Source organism: Oryctolagus cuniculus, chromosome 11 (genome assembly GCF_964237555.1).
Source record: "Oryctolagus cuniculus chromosome 11, mOryCun1.1, whole genome shotgun sequence".
In the NCBI taxonomy this organism is placed as follows: Eukaryota; Metazoa; Chordata; class Mammalia; order Lagomorpha; family Leporidae; genus Oryctolagus; species Oryctolagus cuniculus.
In genome coordinates this window covers 22,063,003-22,084,409 of record NC_091442.1, presented here as the reverse complement: position 1 = coordinate 22,084,409, position 21,407 = coordinate 22,063,003, and the positions used below count along the sequence as shown (strand labels likewise).

Genomic DNA, 21,407 nt, shown 5'->3' with positions numbered 1-21,407 from the left:
CAAATGGCCCGCTCGCTTTGCCTTGCTCCGACCTGCCAGGGCCCTCCCTGTCTCGCTTGGCCTGTCCGATGGTCTTTCTTCATCCTTTCCCATCCCTGGTTCTCCTGCCCTGCGGAAGCTGACGGTCCGGAAGTCTCCATCCGTCACCTCTGCTGCCCTCGCGGTCCCGGTGCCTCCTTAAGACTAACTGTCTTCTCTAATCCAGAACAAGCCCAGAGATGCGGCCAGGGGAGAGAAGCGCCTCACCCACCTGGCAGCCAAGGCCCCTGGCAAGGGGGCGCGCCTGGGACTCGCCAGCCCCCCGGGCCCCCAGGTCTCTGCCGTCCCTCTGCGCGTGGATGGCCCCATCGTCTCCACTGCCTTAGGTCCCCAGCTGCTCCGGCAGCGCCTCTTGCGGCTGCTCAACTCTGGCTTGTCTGGAATGTGGCCCTTGCACTTGCCAACCTCCCAGCCCCCGGAGGCTAGGCGGAGCCTCCGTTAACAAGGCAATCTCTAAGCACGCCGAATCTCTAGAACCTGGAGCTCAGTGCTTTAAGAATGCATTGTGGGTGTTATATTGGTCTTTAAAAAAAAAAAAAAATAGAGAATGTCATGAGCCAGACAAAAACGTGCGTGTGCGGTGTTAAGTCCCTGACAGGCCGGAGGAGAGGTACGTATGTCAGACAAGAGTCGCTGGTTCTCCTGAGGCACCTCCTTGTCCTGCTCTTGTCAATTACACTGATGGGACCAGAACCTCCTCCTCGCCGTGGCCTGCTCCTGGCCCACTTAGGGAGCCCGGGCTGGCACCTGTGTAGCCTCCAGCCCCCAGGATGCCGCGCCCAAAGGGCCTGACCCTGCTTTGTTCTTCCCTCTGCTCGGACGCCGGCCCCTCCCTTGGAGACTCAGTGGAATTGACAAACCGCGCTGGCTTCCTCCTCGCGCCTCAAAGCTCTTGGCCCTTGCCTCTCTGCCGTGCCCTCCTGAGTTCCCCCCAAGTTCCCGATCTCGTACCCTGGTTCGCTCCTTGGTGCCCCCTGCACGGATGGGCCCAGGGCTGGGCACCCATCGCTGCCTCCCGCACAATGCCGCTTCCGAGAGCTCCCAGCTCCGGGCCGTGCTGGAGCCTCCTGTCCAGGGCTCCCTGGCAGGACGTCCGCTTTGTACCTGCTTCCGCCATCAGCGTGAGCCCTTGGCAAGGAGCACCCCAGCTCTTGAAGAGGGTTGGTTTGGGCTTGGACCCCGTTTTGATTTCAAGGACCCTTTACCGGGGGTGTTTCTCGCTTCGTGACCTGCTCTTCCACTCGGGACCTCGGCACAGCCCTAAGATTTCTTCTCACATTCACCGTCTTGATTTCTCTCTCTCTCTCTCTCTCTCTTGCTCTTCCCCTCCCCCCACCTCCTCCCCCCACTTCCCCGTCCCTTTGATTTTGTCCGGCCGTAGAGAGCAGGGCTGAGGGAGGGCTCGGAGGAGAAAGTCAAACCGCCACGTCCTCGGGCCCCCGAGAGTGACACGGGCGATGAGGACCAGGACCAGGAGAGGGACGCGGTGTTTCTGAAGGACAACCACCTGGCCATTGAACGCAAGTGCTCCAGCATCACGGTCAGCTCCACGTCCAGCCTGGAAGCCGAGGTGGACTTCACGGTGATCGGCGACTACCATAGCAGCGCCTTCGAGGACTTCTCCCGCAGCCTGCCGGAGCTCGACCGAGACAAGAGCGACTCAGACACCGAGGGGCTGGTGTTCTCCCGGGACCTCAAGGGGGCCCCCAGCCAGGACGAGGAGTCTGGGGGCGCCGAGGACAGCCCGGATCGAGGGGCCTGCTCCACCCCGGAAATGCCCCAGTTTGAGGTACAGTGGAGCTTCGTCGAGACACGGGTGCACCCCGGCACTGCATGCTCAGAGGGCCCCGGGCCTCGCAGGAGAAGAGCGAGTGGCCGGCCGCAGCCTGAAGCTCCGTCCTGTGTTGCATGACGAACCCCCCCGCAGAACAGCATGGCTCTGCGCGCGCATGTGTGCCGTGTCGGTCCGCCCCTAACAAGCGCCCCTTGTCAGTCTGCCCCTAACAAGCACTCCTTGGCGTCTTGACCCCGCGGCCCCATGGCTTGCCGAGGAGGTCAAGCAATGCTAGGCAGGCTGGGCTTGTGGGACTCCTCCTCTCCCTGCCCGTGTCGCATGTCACCCGCGGAGGGCTCGTGGCTGTGCACGGCCAGCTCTGAAAGTCGAATGGTTTCTCATGATCCAAACCCAGGCTCATCTCCCTGGGGCCTGGGCTCCTGGGGCGGGGAGAGAGGGGGGAGAAGGGACAGCAGTTGAGATCCGCCTGGCCCTGGGGTCTTGGGGTGGCCGGAGACGCTCCTGTTCGGTGGGGAGGATGCAGGGGCAGCCCAAGGCCAGGCCTCTCTGCGCTGGGACCCCCGTCTGCAGAGTTGCCAGGGGACCTTGTTAGAAGTCATCTCTGCCCCCATCTCTCGTAGCCCAGCCTCCCTCCCACACCCCAGCACTGGAATATCAACTCGCCCCCTCTGGACTCGCTCTCCGTATGGTGCCCTCTGGGTAGAAGGTTTGTCCTCCCTTTCTGTGCCTTGCACACAGATGGTGCTGCACGACGGAGTGGCCCTAGCAGGTGCTGTCCTGAACACCTGGGCAGGAGTGCTCCCGGCCCCGTTAGCCCTCTGCTCTGGCATCATCCGGTGCCGCCGGGTCAGCATCCTGCCAGGGGCCAGCTCCTCTAAGCCTGGCCTGCGCCAGGCTTCTTCAGAAAGTTCATGGAAAAATGAGACTAAAAGGTAAGTTTATTTTGATGCAAAAAAAAAATTTGAAACCCATGCATAGTGTTTCTTTAAAAAAAAAAAAATGTTTTCCATGAGCTTTGTGAAGATCTCTCACGTTAGGCACCAGGCGGTGACTAAGGAATGGCCAGGCGGCAGGGCTGCGGCCGACTGAGAGCGCCCCCCCCCCCACGTGCACGGCCTGGGGTAGGCACAGTGTGAGGGAGGCCCAGCGGGGGCCCTGGGGGGCACCGATCATTTGAGACTTCTTCTAGAGCCCAGAGGATGGATGCTGCTGGCTCAGAGCCAGAGCTGGTTTCTTTGACTCCGGTTTAGAAGTCAGGACAGTGAATATTAAATCCAGAATTTTTCTTACAGCATTAAGACAATCGGACGGTCTGTTTACTCACAGGCTATGGTACCAGCTGGCTCATAGCCGGCATGTGGCTTCCCACACGCCCTCCACTGCCCGCCCATCCTCGACGAGCCCACTTCACCCATTTGTGTCTCCATCCACGGGGGTGGCCGTGGCTCCAGAGGAGCAGCCAGGAGCGGGTGGCTTTCCCACGGCCATGGTGCAGGTTCAGGGACATCGTGTGTAAGAGAACACAGCCTGGAGCCAACCCGGCACGGAGTGTACTCACAGGAGGGATGTCCTCTCCATGGTGGCCTGAAAGCCCAGGGCACAGCCGCCCTGAGGTGGTCGGGTCAGGGCCTGGGGCAGGCCTGCCTGGTGCTGGCCGTGGCTCTGGCCCTCTCCTGGGCTGGTTGTCTGTGCCACCACACCCTGACCTGCCTTCCCTTCCAGAGAGTTGGCCAGCTCTGGGGCTGGGAGATAACCGGCTGGCCCTTCGCCACCACTGCGTGAGCACGAGCCAGGCTGGCTTCTTACAGAGCGTCCTCCCGCATCTCCCTACAGCCCGTGAAGGCAGAGACCATGACCGTGAGCAGCCTGGCCATCAGGAAGAAGATCGAGCCGGAGGCCATGCTGCAGAGCCGAGTCTCCGCTGCAGACCACACCCAGGTAGCCCGCGCTGCCGAGGACCCTGAGCGCGGGGTCAGGCGCTGGGGGCAGCCGGGAGCCGCCTCTGCCGTGCCCATGGCTCAGCCAGCCCTTCCCACCCCTGCTCCCCTGGAGCCCCATCTTACCCTGAGCCTCTGTACCCCCTAAGCTCTGGGGTGCAGGGTGGGTTAGGCTCTTGTCCTGGGTAGACCATGCCTCTTAAAACCTCGTTTTCCCCATCTGTAAGATGGGGGTGGTCCTGTCTCCCCTTTCTTCTGGGGGTGTTGGGAGGATGCGTGGTTGATGGGTAGGACCCCAGTTTTCAGGTGGCTTGAGGGATGCCAGGGGCCACTTGGGGAGAGAAGATGGAGCAGCCACAACCCAGCTGCAGTCAGAACAGCTCACCTTGGGTCATGTTTACACGTGGGGCTTCAACAGACTGGTGACCTGCACAAAAGCCCGGAAATCAATTGTCTTAGCAAGGTGAAGCCCACTCGGCACCTTGGGGAGAGGTGTCCTGAGAGACGCAGGTGCACCACACACGGGCGTTGCCCAGCTGCTCTGAGCCGCCAGCTTCAAAGATGAGGACGGGGCTCTGAGAGGCAGGAGAGCCGCAGTGCGGGGGCTTTGTGCCCTGAGTTCAGTCTTTGTCTCGAGAACTGAAATACGACATAAACAACAGCCTGGTTTCCGGGGCTCTCTCCCCTCTTACGGTGCTGCTTTGGGGGGGGGGATGCTGCCCAGAGCAGGTCAAGACTCTCGGGCTCTGCTGGGCTGGGCTCTGTGACCTTGGGCAAGCTGCTTTCCCTCTCTGACCTGTTTTGTCTGCTTCACATGGGTTTCCATATAGAAAAGCTTAAGGAAATTAAGTGGCCTCACATCCCACAGCCTAGTAGCTCTTCCTGATATCAAAATTGTGGGGAGCAGCTCGGACTAGACTAAGTTACTGGAATTAAGACTTATTCTATGCATCTGCTCTCCTCTGTGGGGAGCAGCTCGGACTAGACTGTTACTGGAATTAAGACTTATTCTATGCATCTGCTCTCCTACAATATGGCGCTGGGAGAGGAGAAAACAGCTTCTACCCAGCTGCCTCCAGTTCAACCAATTAACTGTAGGACTTGCTCCTGATTGGAGAGCAGCGTACTCGGTGTGTGGGCAGCCGAGTTAGGATTGGCGGAAGAGGACTATAAAGGAGGAGAGAGACGGCATGCACCAGGAACATCTATGGGGAACATCTAAGGGAACCCGTGCAGCCCCCGAGAGGGCTGGCCGGCGGTGTGCTGCTCCCCTGCGGAAGTGGGGAATGTGGCCAGGGGGAACTGCCCTTCCACGGAGGTGGAAGGGATAGTAGCCAACCCGGGAAGAACCAGCAGCAAACCCGGGGAGGGCCGAGCAGACAGAAAGAACAGTGCAGGGTCCTGTGTCGTTCCTCCACGAAGAGGGGGAGCGACATAATGGTGCCGTGACTCGGATATGAAGCCTAGGCAGGGTTTAGTGTCGTTCCCCCATGAAGACGGGGAGCGACATAATGGTGCCGTGACTCGGATAGGAAACCTAGGACGGATAGCAAACTTAGGAGGGAAGAAACGGGAAGAACTGGGAAAATATCGGAGAGAGAAACTAGCAAACAGCCTAGGGAAATTACCGGAGAGAGAGACTAGCAAACAGCCTAGGGAAAAGCCGGACGAAAAGGGTGCCGGAAGAAGCTATTGAAAGCCTAGGCATAGACTCGGATACGGACTACGGGGGGAAGCTGGGAGAAATCTCTAAGGTCGAAAGCGAAAGTGAAAGCTAGAACAAACAGATTCGGACGCGGACTGTGGGGAGAGGCCAGGAGAAATGAGGGAGGAATATCGTTGGAGGAAAGCTTGGGGAAACATACCGGGTAGAGAAAAATGTTAGGGAAATTGAAGCCGCGGGGGGCAGGCCGAGGCGGAAACGGAAGCCACTTTGGGGTTCTCAAGTTAGCCCGGGAATAGGGGGCGAAAAGTTGAAACCAGAAGCTGAGACGCAAGCCAGGTTGGGATCCGTCTGATTAGCCCGGGGAGCAAAGGACGGGAAGCCAAATCGTGGGGCGGAGACGTACGCTGGGTTGAATTCGCCAGGCTGGCCCGGGGAACTTAGATTGAATCCTAGTGGCGGAGACGCAAGCTACGCTGTGTTACTCGCGGAAGCCGCCGCGTGCAGAGAGAGCACGGGGCGTGAATAGATAGGGAACGCTGGCGTAGGCCGTGGTTCAGACGCGAAAGGGTTAAGCGTGGAGACCGCGGAGCGCGCGAAGCCGGGAAGCCGCGCAAAGCCGGGAAGCTGTGCAGATGAGAGAGGCGCGCGGGCTGAAGCGGCGCAGAGCCGGGAACCCGCCGGCGGGGCGAGGTGCCGGGAAGCTGCGGGGATAAGAGAAACAGAAGTTTTAGAAGTAAAGTGAGAGAAATAGGAATGCTGAAAGATAGAAGTAAAATGGGAGAAATAGGAATGCCCGGAGATAGAGAAATAGAGAAATAGAAAGGCCTCCCCACAATACTACAATGTGAGAGCTTGGATTCGGTCTGCCTGATTAAGTGAGGCGATGAGCACCTGGGCGGCTAGCAGCTTATGCGCCGCAGGTCACCGAAGACAGGCACGAATTAACATCAGTAAGGCCTCCCCACGATAAGGCAATGAGAAGGCTTGGATTCGGTTTGCCTGATAGAGCTTGTAAGCCCCTGCAGGCAGAGCAAAGCATGCGCTGCAGGGCACCGAACACAGGCACGCATCAGCGCCTAAAAACCTCCTCACAACATGGCGAAGAGAGGACCCGGATTCGGTTTTCCTGATTGATAGGACTTGTAAGAGACTGTGGCAACTCTAGCAAGTAGAGCAGAGTGTGTGCCGCGGGACACCGAAGACAGGCGCGTATCAACGCCAAAAATAAAAAGAAAGGGGGATCTGTGGGGAGCAGCTCGGACTAGACTAAGTTACTGGAATTAAGACTTATTCTATGCATCTGCTCTCCTCTGTGGGGAGCAGCTCGGACTAGACTGTTACTGGAATTAAGACTTATTCTATGCATCTGCTCTCCTACAATATGGCGCTGGGAGAGGAGAAAACAGCTTCTACCCAGCTGCCTCCAGTTCAACCAATTAACTGTAGGACTTGCTCCTGATTGGAGAGCAGCGTACTCGGTGTGTGGGCAGCCGAGTTAGGATTGGCGGAAGAGGACTATAAAGGAGGAGAGAGACGGCATGCACCAGGAACATCTATGGGGAACATCTAAGGGAACCCGTGCAGCCCCCGAGAGGGCTGGCCGGCGGTGTGCTGCTCCCCTGCGGAAGTGGGGAATGTGGCCAGGGGGAACTGCCCTTCCACGGAGGTGGAAGGGATAGTAGCCAACCCGTGAAGAACCAGCAGCAAACCCGGGGAGGGCCGAGCAGACAGAAAGAACAGTGCAGGGTCCTGTGTCGTTCCTCCACGAAGAGGGGGAGCGACATAATGGTGCCGTGACTCGGATATGAAGCCTAGGCAGGGTTTAGTGTCGTTCCTCCACGAAGAGGGGGAGCGACAAAAATAAAACAAAAAATTCAGGTACAAAATTCAAACAGAACAAAATGAAATTTTTCTCATGCTATCTTCTAGAAAAATATTTACACACGTGACAGTATAAACACCTTTATCTCTGTACACTTAGAAATCTTATGTAAGTGCCATCAGCCTCTTTTAAACCCTACCTGTTTTCCTTAATAACTATTTGCGGATCACTCCCTATTGGCATAGGTGGACCCCTCCCCCTTCTTTTTGCCATTTAGGAAGCAAACCCTGTTTTGTTTTCCTGTCTCCTGTCACTGGACCCTGTGGTTATTTCTGTCTAAATTTTTTTTAATGTATTTGAGTGACAGATAGGCGGAGAGCTCTCAGCCGCTGGCTCCCTCCCCATGTGGCCACAGCAGTGAGGGACTGAGCTGGGAACAGGGCTGTCACCTCTGCCTCCCGAGGGCTGTGTTAGCAGGAGCTGGAGTCAGGAGCCAGAGCTGAAATCAGACCAGGGCGTTCCCGTGCAGGATGTGGGCACCTTAGCCCCGGGGCCAAGCTCCTACCACTGGTTCTGTCTTTTGCAGTCAATGCTCAGGGCCTACCGTGAACCTCTCTGTTCATGCTCCTTGGCAAACTTTTCTGTACCCAAAGAGTAAATTCCTAGGGTCAAAGGCTGCATGCTTTGAGATTTGAATGGAATTTGTCAGATTATTGTTTTTCCTTTGTGCAATGCCCTGGGTGAGCCTGCCAGGCTGCCCTGCCTCTGTGCTGGCCGCCTCCGCGTGAGCTCACGCACACGGCCGGTCACCCTGGAGCTGGGAACACCATGGGCCTGGTGGCAGATGCTGCAGATGGCCGTGGCTTGCTTGCCCTCTAAAACGACTCCTCTGGCTGGCAGGTTGATGGGAGTGCCCTGGCGGGGAAGGAGTTCATGGTCACCGCCCCCTCCATCACCACAGAGACCATATCAACCACCATGGTAAGTCAAGCCTGGGCGCCCCCCTTTCTGAGCGGCCCCTCCACTCACGTGGCTGCAGCAGCTGCAGGACTCGCCCGCTGGCCCCCCAGCCTCGGGCAGCGGCCCCCTGCCAGACACCCATCAGCTGGTGCCTTAGCTGTCCCAGGGCAGTCCCACGACAGTTTCCCCAGCAGAGTGATGGGGGGTGGAGCGCCCGAGTCAGCCTCGCAGGGTAGAAGGCGCGTGGTGCTGCTGGAGCACTGGCGCGCGCCAGCCTCGTCTCGGGATCCCCCTGGTGCACCTCCCCGGGTCTGCAGCTGAGCCTGACAGTCACTGAGGACCCTTCTGGCAGTGGCACCTTTTGGGGTGTCTTGAGCCACTTCCTCGCCTTGGTCAGTAGATGGCAGCAATGAGCTGGAATCGGAAACAACATTTTGAGGGACTTCCTGAACGACCTCGTGGTTCTGCAACCTATTTGCTGTCTGACCCATGACAAAAGGTCCTTGGCCTTGGCCTCAGGTGTCCTCATCAGTAAAATGGGTGTCATCCCCATTCTGCCCGGCTCCCGGGTTCCTAAGACTCCAGCAACACTGGGTCCTTTAACGATGACCCAGGTCAGGCAGCAATCAGCACCCAGGCTGCAGTGCCAGGCGCTATGCGGAGAACTTTGAGTGGATTCTCACCTGGGCCTTTACAGATGATGGAACTGACCTTGAGAGAGGTCAAGTGACTTACCCCAGGGCACACAACCAATAAGTGGCAGTGCCGGCTTAGCCCAGGCATCCCGACACCAGAGGCCCCCCCTCCCAGCCCCCACCGCTCTGCTCTGCTCCCCAACCCCCGCCCCACCCCGGGCCCAGCGCTGGGGCTGGAGAAGGGAGCAATGCCTGCGTCAGCTGCCTCGAGCTGCTTTCTCTTGGCAAACCCCCCGACGCTCACCTCGGAGAATAATTGTTAGTTTAGACTAACAATTAAGTAACTGCAGGGAGGTTTGGAATAGACAAAGATTTCAGAATCAACAAGTCCAAACCAGTATCCAGCTGGCACACTTTTTTCCCCTGGTCACTCAGTTCCTCCTCCTCCCCCCAGCCCTTGACCATGGGGCACTGGGGTGCTGGTAGGGCTAAATTCAGACACATCCGCACGGTGAGCAATGTTACGTCACTCATTTACTCATCCGTCCATCCACCCACCCATTCATTCGTTCCGAAAGCATCTATCAGCCTCTGCTAACTGCCTGCCTGCTCCAGACCCACCGAGCTAAAGAAACACACTGCCTGCTAGGGTCCACCCATTCACGTCACCCCACAGGGAGCGAATGTGCCCCACATGTAGGCTCTGGGCACACCGTGGTGAACAAGGCCCAGCTCTCCCACTTCCTGGCTGCATGACCTTGGGCAAGTTACCTGCACCTCTCCAAGCCTCAGTTTCTGTGGGGTGAGAGTAGGGGGCGAGAGCAGCAGGGGCCTGAGAGGCTGCACGTGGGGACGGACTGAGGCCCTCTGGCCACGCCCGAGACCGGTGCCTGGCACACACTGAGTGGCATGGAGCTGCGGGCTGCTGTCGCTTCTTCCTGTCTTCGTGGAACGGTGTCACCACGCCCTCCCGAGGACCACAGGGAGGACGGCTATGGGGCGACAGGAGTCGGGGCAGGCGTTACCCAGGCAGGGACAAGTGAGCCGTGTGTGCGGGAGAAATTCAGGTGCAGTCATAGGAGAAAGGTGTCTAGGCCATGGGAACAGCAGTGCAAAGGCAAAAATGCGAAGAGGCAGAGCCTCTGGAGGCAAAGCTCAGTAGTCATTGAAGCCAGGGTCAGGGGTGTACAGGAGGAGCCGAGGGAGAAGAGACCCCAGAGGAAGTCCAGGCCCGAGCTTGAGGAGCTGCGAGTGTCGCGTACAGATTCCAGCTTCATGCCGGAGACAAGGGGGAACTGCTCACATCCTAAGGTAGCGGCATGATGTCACCAAGCAGGTGCTTCTGGGCTTTAGGAAGATCAGGCAGGACTAGAGCAAACCCTCCTTCCGACCCCTCCTTCCTCCCTCCTCCCTCCTCCCTCCTCCCTCCTGCCTCCTCTCCTTTGGTGAATGTTTACTGAACACCCACGACGTGTGAAGTATTGCACCGGCCCCTGTGAGTCCAGCACTGAAGCAGAGAGACAGCAACAGCAGCCCAGCAGCTGGGAGAGGCGGAAGGAGAAGGCAGGGAACTGGCACAGAGACTGGGGTCCAGCCTGCAGCAGGGCCCAGGGCAAGCAGGTGGCTGCAGAGGGGGGGTCAGGGTCAAGGATGGCCGGAGTGAAAGACAGAATTTGGTCACTAGTCGAAGGTTCAGGCAACAGGAGGACAGATGGGCTGGGGATGCCGCTCGTTAGCCAGTGGTTCTCAGAGTGTGGTCTTGGCAGCCTGCCAGAAAGGCAGTGCGCAGGCCCAGCTCCAGGGCTCTTGATACAACGCTGTGGGGGACCCGGCGGACTGCAGTCCCGCAAGCCCGCCAGGGGACCCCTCAAGTCCGAGGACCACCGGCAGAAACCGAGCGCATGGAAGACTCCACTGGGGAGCCACCGAGACCAGGCTGCCCGTGTGACGCTGCAGGGGGACGGTGTCGGGAGGCTGCTGATCTGAAAGTCTAGGCCGAGGTTAAGCTGTAGCACCATGCGCAGAGCAGCTGCTGAAGGGACCGTTCTGGATCCCTGGACAGACAAGACTGAGCCCTGAGATGGGGCGGGAGTGGGAGGGGGCAGCCGGGCTCCTGGCCAGATCCGAGGCACTAAGTCTAGGGGACAATACCAAGATGTAGCAGTTAGAACCCAAGGTCGCCCCAGGAGCGCCACCTGCAGGACAGCGTTGCAAGGGCAGGTGGTGGCTGGGTCTGCACTGCTTGCTGGGGGACTTGAACACACGTGGAAGCCTCTCGCGTCCTCCAGTTGCTCCTCTGTAAAGCAGCAATGTTAAAGATGATTACCTGTGGTTGTCAGGAGGATTAAATGAGATAACACACATAAGGTCCTTAGCACAACGCCAAGCAGCCGTAGCGAGTACTCAGAAAACAGTAGTTAGTGCGTGGACACCTGGTCCAGCTGAGGCAGCACTTGGGGCCCCAGCATCCCGTATCAGCATCCCGGCCGCTCTGCTTTCGATTCAGCTCCCTGCTGATGCATCCTGGGAGGCAGCAGATGTTGGCTCAAGTGCTTGGGTGCCTGCCACGCATGCGGGAGACCCGGGTGGAATCCTGGTCTCTTGGCTTTGGGCTGGCCCAGCCCAGGCTACTGTAGGCATTTGGGGAGTGAACCAGTGGATGTTTCTCACTGTCTCATCTCTGTCACTCTGTCTTTGAAGCAGATGAAGATAAATAAGCATCAAAAAATAGTAAAAAAAGAAAAGTTAGAGCAAAAAACTACAAAGTCGTAGCTATGCTATTATGATAGGCAGCCTGCATTCTGTGTCGTCCTACCGATGTCAAAGCCTCTTTTCCATTAGCACCACCTGGTCCCTGGGGGGAGGGGCAGGGGCTCGGGCTCGTTTTTCACAGATGAATCCATGAGGCCCTTAGAGAGGAAGGGCCTGTGGCTGGAATGGAAGGGGACAAGGGCCCGTGAGTCTCCACTTCTCCGTTAGGGCTGCGGGAGAGCAATACCGTGGCTTGTTCACCACAGTGTCCCTGACCCAGGCACTCAGCGTGTGAGTGGGTGACTGCGAGCGAGCGAGCGAGTGTGCGAGTGATGGACAAGAGGAGATTAAGCTGAGTGATGTTTCTCGTGGCACTACCCAACCTTGTGGCCGTGGGAGCTACGTGGCCATGTGCTGTGGCCATCCTGGGGGCCCGCCCACCTGAGACCTGGCCATCTGAGCACTATTGTTTTCCCAGGAGAACAGTCTCAAGTCCGGGAAGGGGGCAGCTGCCATGATCCCAGGCCCACAGACGGTGGCCACGGAAATCCGTTCTCTTTCTCCGGTAAGTGGGCAGGGCCAGCTCAGTCTAGGGGACTCGGAGCTGAGGACGTGGGCGTGGGCCCACGTGCAGCCTGCAGCAAGTACAGCACCGAACCCCAAGCCACCCACCTTTTTACTGCAGAACCGGGAAGCTGGGTCGCTCTCAGGTGCCCCAGGGCTTCCCGGTGCCCGCCAGTCTCGTCAGTTGCCGTCCCCCGCCCAGCCCTAGGTAAACAGGACATTGCAGCGTGGGCACAGAGCAGTCCCTCTCCTTGGTGGTGCCCGTGACAATGATTTTGCATCTGCCCTATCTACTGAACGGGAAGAACTGTGAAGTAGGCATCCAGAGGTCGTGTTCTGGGCCTGCCTGTGTCGGGGGCTGCCTGGGGCCCCAGTCTGTCCCTGCGAGGTCCCCTCCAGCTTTTGCCTTCTCTGAGACTTGTACTCGTGCTCCAGCCCCGGAGAGGGTGTGCTCCTGGCTGTGACAAAGCGGGGGCATCTGGAAATCCCCCTTTCCACCTCGGATCCCTCTGTGTGTTCTTCCAAGATTCCAGGATTCTTGTATTCTAGAGTAGTAGGGTTCTGGGCCACAGGAATCTCAGGATGTAGGAATCTCAGATTCCAGGGTTTGAGAATTTCATGGGTCTAGGATTCGGACGGATCCAGTAGTCTCAGATTCCTCAGAGCTCAGGCCGTCTTGGCCTCCAAGCCTTACCTCACAGGGTGGCCCTCATCCCTTGCTCTACCCACGTGCTCCAGCCCTGCAGAGCCCGGTGCCCTCAGCTGACGCCCGGGGTGGGGGTGGTTGTATTCTGCAGATCATCGGGAAAGATGTCCTCACCAGCACCTACGGCGCCACCGCGGAAACCCTCTCAACCTCCACCACCACCCATGTTACCAAAGTGAGTAGCAGCAGGCACCTGGGCCCCAGCCGGGCTGCAGGCGGGAAGGTCATTACCAGGGCTGTGCTTTGACTTGGCAATCTGCAAGGCGGACGGAGAGGAGCTGTGGTGTTAGCTGCGGTGCTGTGCGCCTGGTCCCGTGCCAGGCGTTGACCTTGGCACAGGCCCTGCCCTCACAAGGGTGACCGCTGGGCTGGGGAGACAAGTCGCTGGCTTTCTGAGTAATTGTGAACCCTGGGGTTTGTACCTTGTACAAGGGGTCTCCCAAAAGTTCATGGAAAACGTGTATCACTGAAAAATTATGCACGGACTTCAAAATCCGGTGCACTAAAGTCACCTCTTCTAACTCCACTTTTCCACGGACTTTTTGAGGTGCCCCATGGACCTTCAGTGCTGCAGAGATTTAGAGGAAGCCACAAGCAGCAGCCTCCACTAGGGTCAGGAAGCATCACCTGGCAGGATCGGGCTTTGAGCAGGGTCTTGGGGGCCAGCTAGGACTCCCCTGAGGGAGGAGGAGACAGAGGCGTGTGTTCTAAGCAAAGCAGAAGATGGAGCGGAAGCCGTGCACTTGCTTGTTGTTCATTGAGCACCTGCTAGGGCGCGTCCCCCTCGTGCCGGCCGCTATGCAGGGCTGCTCCAGGCTGTGTGAGTCGGGCGTGCTTGGGGGACGGGGGAAGCAGCACGGAGGGGACAGACCTGGGCAGTCAGGTTGGCCAGGAGGCAGGGCAAGCGGAGGCCAATGGGACAGGTGCCAGCAGGACCTACGAGCAGGGAGTCAAAAGGAACTCAAAAGAGCCCTGGAGGTTTCTAAACTGGGGAGGGGCCCAGTGGAAGTAGGTTTGAGGAGAGCATGTTAGGTCTACCAGCACGGGCAGACAGATGAGAGAGAGAAGAGGGAGAGTTATGGAGGGGGCCTGGGGCAAGGCAGGGGTCAGAGCGGGGAAGGGAGAGCGAGCCAAAGCAGGGAGGCATTCCTGGGGCAGCAGGTGCGACTCAGCCAGGAGGAGCTAAGCGCTGGGAGGCAGGCGGGCTGAGGCGGCCACACCTGGGTGGCCGGGAGTGAGGCTGGAGACTCAGCCAGGAGGAGCCGCGCTGGGCTTGCTGGAGCCATGCACAGAGCAGTCTGGAGGGTGGCGTCGGCCCGTGGTGCGCACAGTCTGCCCCAGCCCCTGCCTCAGCCCCGGGCAGGCGCAGCACTGCATCACCTTCCCTAGAATGAAACCTCCATCCCCAAGAGCACGTGGGAGCCGCGTGGACTTCCGAGAGCTCTGTAGAAAGGCTGGCATCACATCCCCCACGGCGACAGCTCAGAACCTGCTTCCTTCCTCCCCAGGAGTCCCTGTGGGCCCTGCCAACTGGAAACCTCTGCTCCCTCTGTCCACCCCCAACTCCGCCCCGCCCCCCGCTTAGTAGGCCCACAAGTAGTCCTGTCCTCTCTTTACTTCTCCACATGCACCCAAACCCCACCCTCTGGAAACCAGTGACAGCAATAAGAATCGTCGGTGCACTTTGCTCTTGTGTTCAGTCGTCTAAGGTAGAACCTTGTCGCCATTCACATTTCATTCATGTGTTCATTCAGCGAATCTGCATTCAGCACCACTCTGCTCAGACTGGGCGAGGGAGTCGGGGAGGGGCCACACGGAGCTGGACAGAGGACAGGCCCCGCCCTCGGGAACTTGGAGCCTGGTGAGGGGGCAAGGCCATGTGTACTCCTAAGGCCAGCAGCAGGCAGAGAGGCCCAGGACACGGAGCGCCAGCCTCAGGGCCCGGGGAGAAGGCCTCAAGGGATTGCCAGGCAGGGGCGGCAGTGTGGGTGGGGGCTGGGGACAGCGGGGCAGTCCGGGGAGTGGCAGCAAGCAGGCCAGAGCTGCGATTTGAAGCCCCAACCTGAAAAAGGCAAACGCCGAGGAAGCCAGGAGAGGGGGGACCGAGAGTCGCTGGCCCTCAGCCCTGCCCCAGAGAGCGGCTTTGGGTAGGTTCCCCGTCCCAGCGGCTGCTGGCAGAACCCGTGACCTGACCTCCCTCTCCCTCCACAGACTGTGAAAGGGGGGTTTTCTGAGACGAGGATCGAGAAGCGAATCATCATTACCGGGGACGAAGATGTGGATCAAGACCAGGTATGGGACAGGAAATGGCACTGCAGGTGGCACTGCCCAGCCCCGGCCCCCCCATATTGGGTTACCTGCGGGTGTCCACGTCTCACTAACCCTATTTAAGAGAGGAGCCCCGAAAGGAAGGGGCGTGGCGTGGGAGCCAGAAGGAGCCGGAAGATCCACACTTCACTGTTTGCCACCCGGGCCTCCACTTCCCTGGCTGTGCACGAAGGGGCTTGCTCTTTCCCGGTGGCCTCCACCCTCGTGGACGTGCCTGGTCCCTCACTGTGCTGCTCTACCCACCCCCCCAGGCCTTGGCGTTGGCCATCAAGGAGGCCAAGCTGCAGCATCCTGACATGCTGGTGACCAAAGCTGTCGTGTACAGAGAAACAGACCCGTCCCCGGAGGAGAGGGACAAGAAGCCGCAGGTAAGGGAGGCTCCGGGGCTGAGCAGCCGTGAGAGAGGAGGGAGCAGCAGCAAGAGCCCCTGGGGGTCAATTTCCACCCGAGAGAGCCCCGTGGCTGGGCCCCTGGGGCAGCACCCACACCCCCACTTCCTGGCTTGTGGCTCAAAGGAGAGGCGCAGCTCCCCCAGAGCGGGGTGGGGAGTGGAAACTGGTGCCTTGATTGCCTCAGGGCTTTAGGCCCCAGACCCAGGAGAGAAGAAAAGGGGAGAGGATTGATGGTGGCGTTTGGGGATATAGGGCGACAGCCGGAGGTGCACACAATCCCATCAGCCAGTGCCTGAGCACTGGCAGCCAGGAGCAGCCCTTCCAGGCCCAGGGCACGACACTGTCCATCACAGCTCCTGGATGTTGCTAAGGGGCACGATGACCGGAGGCTTGCCCCACTCTGTCCAGCTGGGCTGCAAACCCGTGACTGCTCATGTCTCCAGGGGCCGGGACATTGTCCTGTTCTCCTGAGGGCTATGTCTGCCCTGGTGGATGACAGAGGGGGCAGGCAGGGCTTCTGACAGCCTAAATTGGGAGAGGGCTTCTTTCAGCCCCCCCTACTCCACCCCCCTGCCCGGGAACTTTCCAGATCTCGTCTGTGAAAGCTTGACTTAAGAGAAACAAAAGTGGGCATGATGAGTCCATACTGGGTGATCCCATCCAGAGGAAGCTGAGAAGTGGGCAGAACAACAGTGATGACAAAAGACAGAATCTTGTTGCTTCTAGCCCGGGACATTGATAGTGAGAGCCACAGGGGAGCCTGCTGGGAGCTGGCAGAGCCTGTCTTCAGCCAGGCGGGTTCTGTGGCTGGGTGCAGATGTAAGAATTTGTCAAGTCCTCATGTATGTGTTGGTTTGTTTGCTTGACACGTTTCCCATATTACACCACGATGAGAAATTTCCATCTTAAAGACCCCACAGATAGCTGCCCTCTTTTTCATCTTTTCCTTGAAGAAATGAAACCTGGGGCCGGCGCCGTGGCTCACTTGGTTAATCCTCTGCTTGCGGCACCCGCATCCCATATGGGCGCTGGGTTCTAGTCCCGGTTGCTCCTCTTCCAGTCCAGCTCTCTGCTGTGGCCCAGGAGGGCAGTGGAGGATGGCCCCAAATGCTTGGGCCCCTGCACCTGCATGGGAGACCAGGAGGAAGCACCTGGCTCCTGGCTTCGGATCAGTACAGCGCACCGGCCATGACAGCCATCTGGGGGGTGAACCAATGGAAAAGGAAGACCTTTCTCTCTGTCTCTCTCTCACTGTCTAACTCTGCCTGTCAAAAAAAAAAAAAAAAAAAAACTTATTCTGTTTCTTTTTAGTGTTTCCAATAAATTAAAATTCAATATAAATTGAATTTTTCGACGTAGCTAGAAAGTTTAGGAAAACTTGGAATACCTAGGAAACGTAGGAAATGTTTTCTAGAGCATCTATTCTCTAGAACCTCTGGAACTCCCTCTGTGGCTCACGTTCTATTTCTGTTGGGCGGTGCTGCCCTAGAGGCGTGAGACGGCCACAGGCAGAACCTGCCTCCCAGCCCTCGTCAGATTTTCAAGCAAGGGATGGATGGCCACTTCTGCCCCCTCGGCCACCTAAGTTTTCTTGCTGTTTCTTCCCCAAAACTCAGAGCGGGAGAGGCTAGGCTGCTTGCCAGGCCGTGTCTCCGGGGCAGTGGGCCCTTGCTGTCAAGTCTGATCTAGAGAGACGGGGCCAGGACCTGGGGCCCGTGTTGCCAGAGGAACTTCCTGTGAAGCTGGGTCCTTAGGGTGTTCCTGGGCAGCCAGGTGATGGAGGCCTGGGTGCCAGGAGCTCTGTGTGGGGAATCGAGGGAGCAGCCCTGTAGCCATGGCACTGACCATGCGCGACCCTGGGCCAGTGTCTGTCCTGCTACTTCCCCATTTGCAACATGGAGAGAGGAGCACGCCCGCTGCCCCCTTCCGTTCAGTTCTTCTTGGGCTTTCCCGGGCGCCTGCTCTGTGTCTCTTGTCTCTGCTCCCTTCCCTGTCTCACACCTCCTCGTCTTTCCCGGAGTAATCACAGCCCCCAGACTCTGGCCTTCACAGTGCCCTGGCCCAGCCGAGCTGTGGTCCCGGCTCCCACATCGTGTCCACCCCTCTGCGGCTGGGGAGGCTGTCCCGTCTGCCCACCCTGCGGCTCCCTCTGCAGCCCCGTTCCCTCCTTCTCACCTGTGGGGAGCAACTCGGACTAGACTAAGTTACTGGAATTAAGACTTATTCTATGCATCTGCTCTCCCACAATATGGCGCTGGGAGAGGAGGAAACAACTTCTACACAGCTGCCTCCAGTTCAACCAATAAACAGCAGGAACTACTCCTGATTGGAGGAGAGCAGCATACTCGGCGTGTGGGTAGCAGAGTTGGGATTGGTGGAAGAGGACTATAAAGGAGGAGAGAGACAACATGCACCAGGAACATCTATCTGAAGGAACACCTGAGCAGCCCCCGAGAGAGCCGGCCGGCGGTGTGCCGCTCCCCCGCGGAAGTGGGGAAAGTGGCAGGGGGAACCGCCCTTCCACGGAGGTGGAAGGGATGGTAGCCAACTCGGGAAGAACCAGGAGCAAACCCGGGGAGGGCCGAGCAGACAAAAGAACAGCACAGGGTCCTGTGTCGTTCCTCCACGAAGAGGGGGAGCGACACTCACCTCTCTTCAGCTCTTTGATGCCGTCTCTCCACGCACCACCAGACACCCTCTCTCTCTCTCTCTCCCTCCGGCTCTGTCCTGGCACAGTGGGTTAAACCTCCACCTGCAACGCTGGCATCCAATGTGGGTGCCGGTTCACATCCCAGCTGCTCCACTTCTGACCCAGTTTCCTGCGGATGTGCTTGGGAAAGTGGCAGAGGGTGGCTCAAGTGCTTGGGCCCCCGCACCCACATGGGAGACCCAGAGGAAGCTTCTGACTCTTGGCTTTGGCCTGGCCCAGCCCCAGCCACGCTGCGGCCATTTGGGGAGTGAACCAGCAGGTGGAACATCTCTCTGTGTAATTCTGACTTCCCAAATAAATAAATAAGTAAATAAATCCTTAGGGAAAAAAAAAAAAAAAAAAAAAGGAGCACACCCTAGCTTTGCAGCCAGAAACGCCTTGGTAGCTGTGTGCCTAGAAGATCCCCTCCGGGCCCCAGCTTCCTGCCTTTTTTTTTTTTTTTTTTTTTTCTGACAGGCAGAGTGGACAGTGAGAGAGACAGAGAGAAAGGTCTTCCTTTGCCGTTGGTTCACCCTCCAATGGCCGCCGCGGCCGGCACACCGCGCTGATCCGAAGGCAGGAGCCAGGTACTTATCCTGGTCTCCCATGGGGTGCAGGACCCAAGCACTTGGGCCATCCTCCACTGCACTCCCTGGCCACAGCAGAGAGCTGGCCTGGAAGAGGGGCAACCAGGACAGAATCTGGCACCCTGACCAGGACTAGAACCCGGTGTGCCGGCGCCGCTAGGCGGAGGATTAGCCTAGTGAGCCGCGGCGCTGGCCAGCTTCCTCAGCTTTGAAATGGAGTTGGTCGGTAAACTGGAGCCGCCGTAATAATTAGTTGCTGATGAGGGCCTCGAGGAAGTCAGGCCGCGCACTTCTGCCACAACCCGCGAGGCTGTTTGCTGTCTCGCTGCTCTTCATCCTCTCTTGCCACCCGGAATCCCCCAGAAACATCTGTTCCGGCTCCAGTGGGCTCCGGGCCTTCCTCCCTGTGGAAAGGCCGGAGCCTTCCCTGTCCTGCAGCCTTGCTGGCCGGACGTGCGGCTTCTGCTCCGGCTTCTCCCCGGCCCGCCGCCTGCAGTGGGGACCTGTCTCTTACAGACGCTGCCAGCGAGCGGCGCCTGTGCAGACGCCTGGAGCTCCCTTCCCCTGAAGTGTTTGATTCCACGGGGAAAAAAGGGTCTGTGTCCCAGGATAGGATCTTGGATCTTGGATTGCTTTTTTTTTTTTTTTTTTTTTTTTCTGACAGGCAGAGTGGACAGTGAGAGAGAGAGAAACAGGGAGAAAGGTCTTCCTTACCATTGGTTTACCCTCCAATGGCCACTGCGGCCGGCGCACTGCGCTGATCCGAACCCAGGAGCCAGGTGCCTCTCCTGGTCTCCCATGGGGTGCAGGGCCCAAGGACCTGGGCCATCCTCCACTGCACTCTCGGGCCACAGCAGAGAGCTGGCCTGGAAGAGGGGCAACCGGGACAGAATCTGGCGCCCTGACTGGGACTAGAACCCGGTGTGCCGGCGCCGCAAGCAGAGGATTAGCCTATTGAGCCTCGGTGCTGGCCTTTTTTTTAAAGGAAGGAATCCCCTGATCTCAAAGGATTAGTGGCCTCCTGTGGTTTCTTTTTCTTTCTTTTTTTTTTTTTTTTCTGAATATTTGAAAGGCAGAGATACAGACAGAGAGTGGGAGAGACAGATAGAGAGGTCTTCTATTTGCTGGTTCACTCCCCAAGATGGCCACAATGGCTGTGGCTGGGCCAGGCCAAAGTCAGGAGCCACGAGCCTCATCCAGGCTTCGCATGTGGCTATCAGGGCCCAACAACCTGGGCCATCCTCCACTGCTTTCCCAGGCACACCAGCAGGGAGCTGAATCAGAAGTGGAGCAGCCGGGACTCCAACTCCACATGGGATGCTGGCACTGCAGGCGGAGGCTGAACCCACTACACCACAGCACCGGCCCCGGGGATCTCAGATTCTAGTCTTGGTTCTGCCACCAAACACTCGGAGTCTGTTTCCCCAGATGTCAAGTGAGCCAAGAAGGAGCAGAGTTCTATGAGTCCATTAGCTCCTGGTCGCATGTGAGTGGCAGAAGGCAGGAGTGATGTCCCGTGCACCTAATGGCTTTGAGTAGTGGCTTTGAGCCAAGGACAGCACTGGGCACTGGAAAGACAGTGGCAGGCAAAAGTCGGCCGTTGCCCTCAAGGAGGTCAGGGCACGTACTGTGTGCACAGCAGCAGCAGGAGTCAGCCAGCCAGCACTGGCCCGGCACTTCCTGTAGGCTGGGCCCTTGCTTTGACCTCTCCTTATACCGGCATCAGCGGGACCCGTGCTAGAGGAAGTAGCAGAGGCACAATGGGATTATGAAACTCGCCCAGGATTGTCGAATGAACAAGCCACAGAGTAGGGTTTTTATTTTTAATTTTCGTTGCAAATTTTTCAGCTGATACATAAACATTGTAGGTCTTTATGGGATGCCATGGGATGTTTTGACACATGTATACATTGTGCAACACTTAGATCAGGCTAAATGTACCTGTATCCTCAAACATTTATCATTTCTTTATGGTGAAAACATACAAAATTGTTTCTTCTACTTGTTTTTTTTTTTAAATATACAGTTCCTTATCACCATCTGTAATCATCCCACCATGCAACAGAACAGAACTTTTTCTCCCATCTAATATAACTGAATACTCTGATCGAGTTTTCCCTTCCCTCTCCTCCCCAGCCCGTGGGTAACCACCATTGCCTCTCAGCTTCTACAGGTGATGGGATCAGCTCTTTTAGGTTCCATGTATGAGTGAGATCACGTGGTGCTTGCCTGTCTGTGCCTGACTCGCGGCAGTTAGCAGAACTAGCTTTTGTTCTGTCCATGTTGCTGCAGACGACAAGGTCACCTTTCACGGCTGCATAGTATTCCACTGTGTAAATGTGCCATGTTTTTTTTCTTTATCCGCCCTCCAACGACCAACTCTCAGGCTCTATCCGGGTCTCACGGTTGTGAGCAGTGCTGCAGTAAGCATGGGAGTGCACCTGCCTCATCCATAAACTGATTTCATTTCCTTCGGGTTTGTACCCAGCAGTAGGATTGCTGGATCACCTGGTACTCCTGTTTTTAATTTTTGGAG

At 57.8% G+C, this 21,407-nt stretch overlaps 1 protein-coding gene across 20 annotated transcripts in view; it reads left to right on the top strand.

The window, feature by feature from the left end:
- The window catches only part of EPB41L1 (erythrocyte membrane protein band 4.1 like 1), a 128,046-nt gene that overhangs the window by 101,817 nt on the left and 4,822 nt on the right, over positions 1-21,407 (top strand). For 6 of the 20 annotated variants that reach the window (XM_051845069.2, XM_051845068.2, XM_070051886.1 and 3 more), the window contains 8 exons: positions 206-313; positions 1,421-1,828; positions 3,668-3,772; positions 8,160-8,240; positions 12,084-12,170; positions 12,967-13,050; positions 15,087-15,167; positions 15,455-15,571. In XM_051845069.2, coding sequence (XP_051701029.2) covers positions 206-313; positions 1,421-1,828; positions 3,668-3,772; positions 8,160-8,240; positions 12,084-12,170; positions 12,967-13,050; positions 15,087-15,167; positions 15,455-15,571 — 1,071 coding nt within the window. The remainder of the gene's footprint in view (positions 1-205; positions 314-1,420; positions 1,829-3,667; positions 3,773-8,159; positions 8,241-12,083; positions 12,171-12,966; positions 13,051-15,086; positions 15,168-15,454; positions 15,572-21,407) is intronic. The other 14 variants (XM_070051887.1, XM_017341650.2, XM_051845077.2 and 11 more) reach the window with 5 other exon arrangements.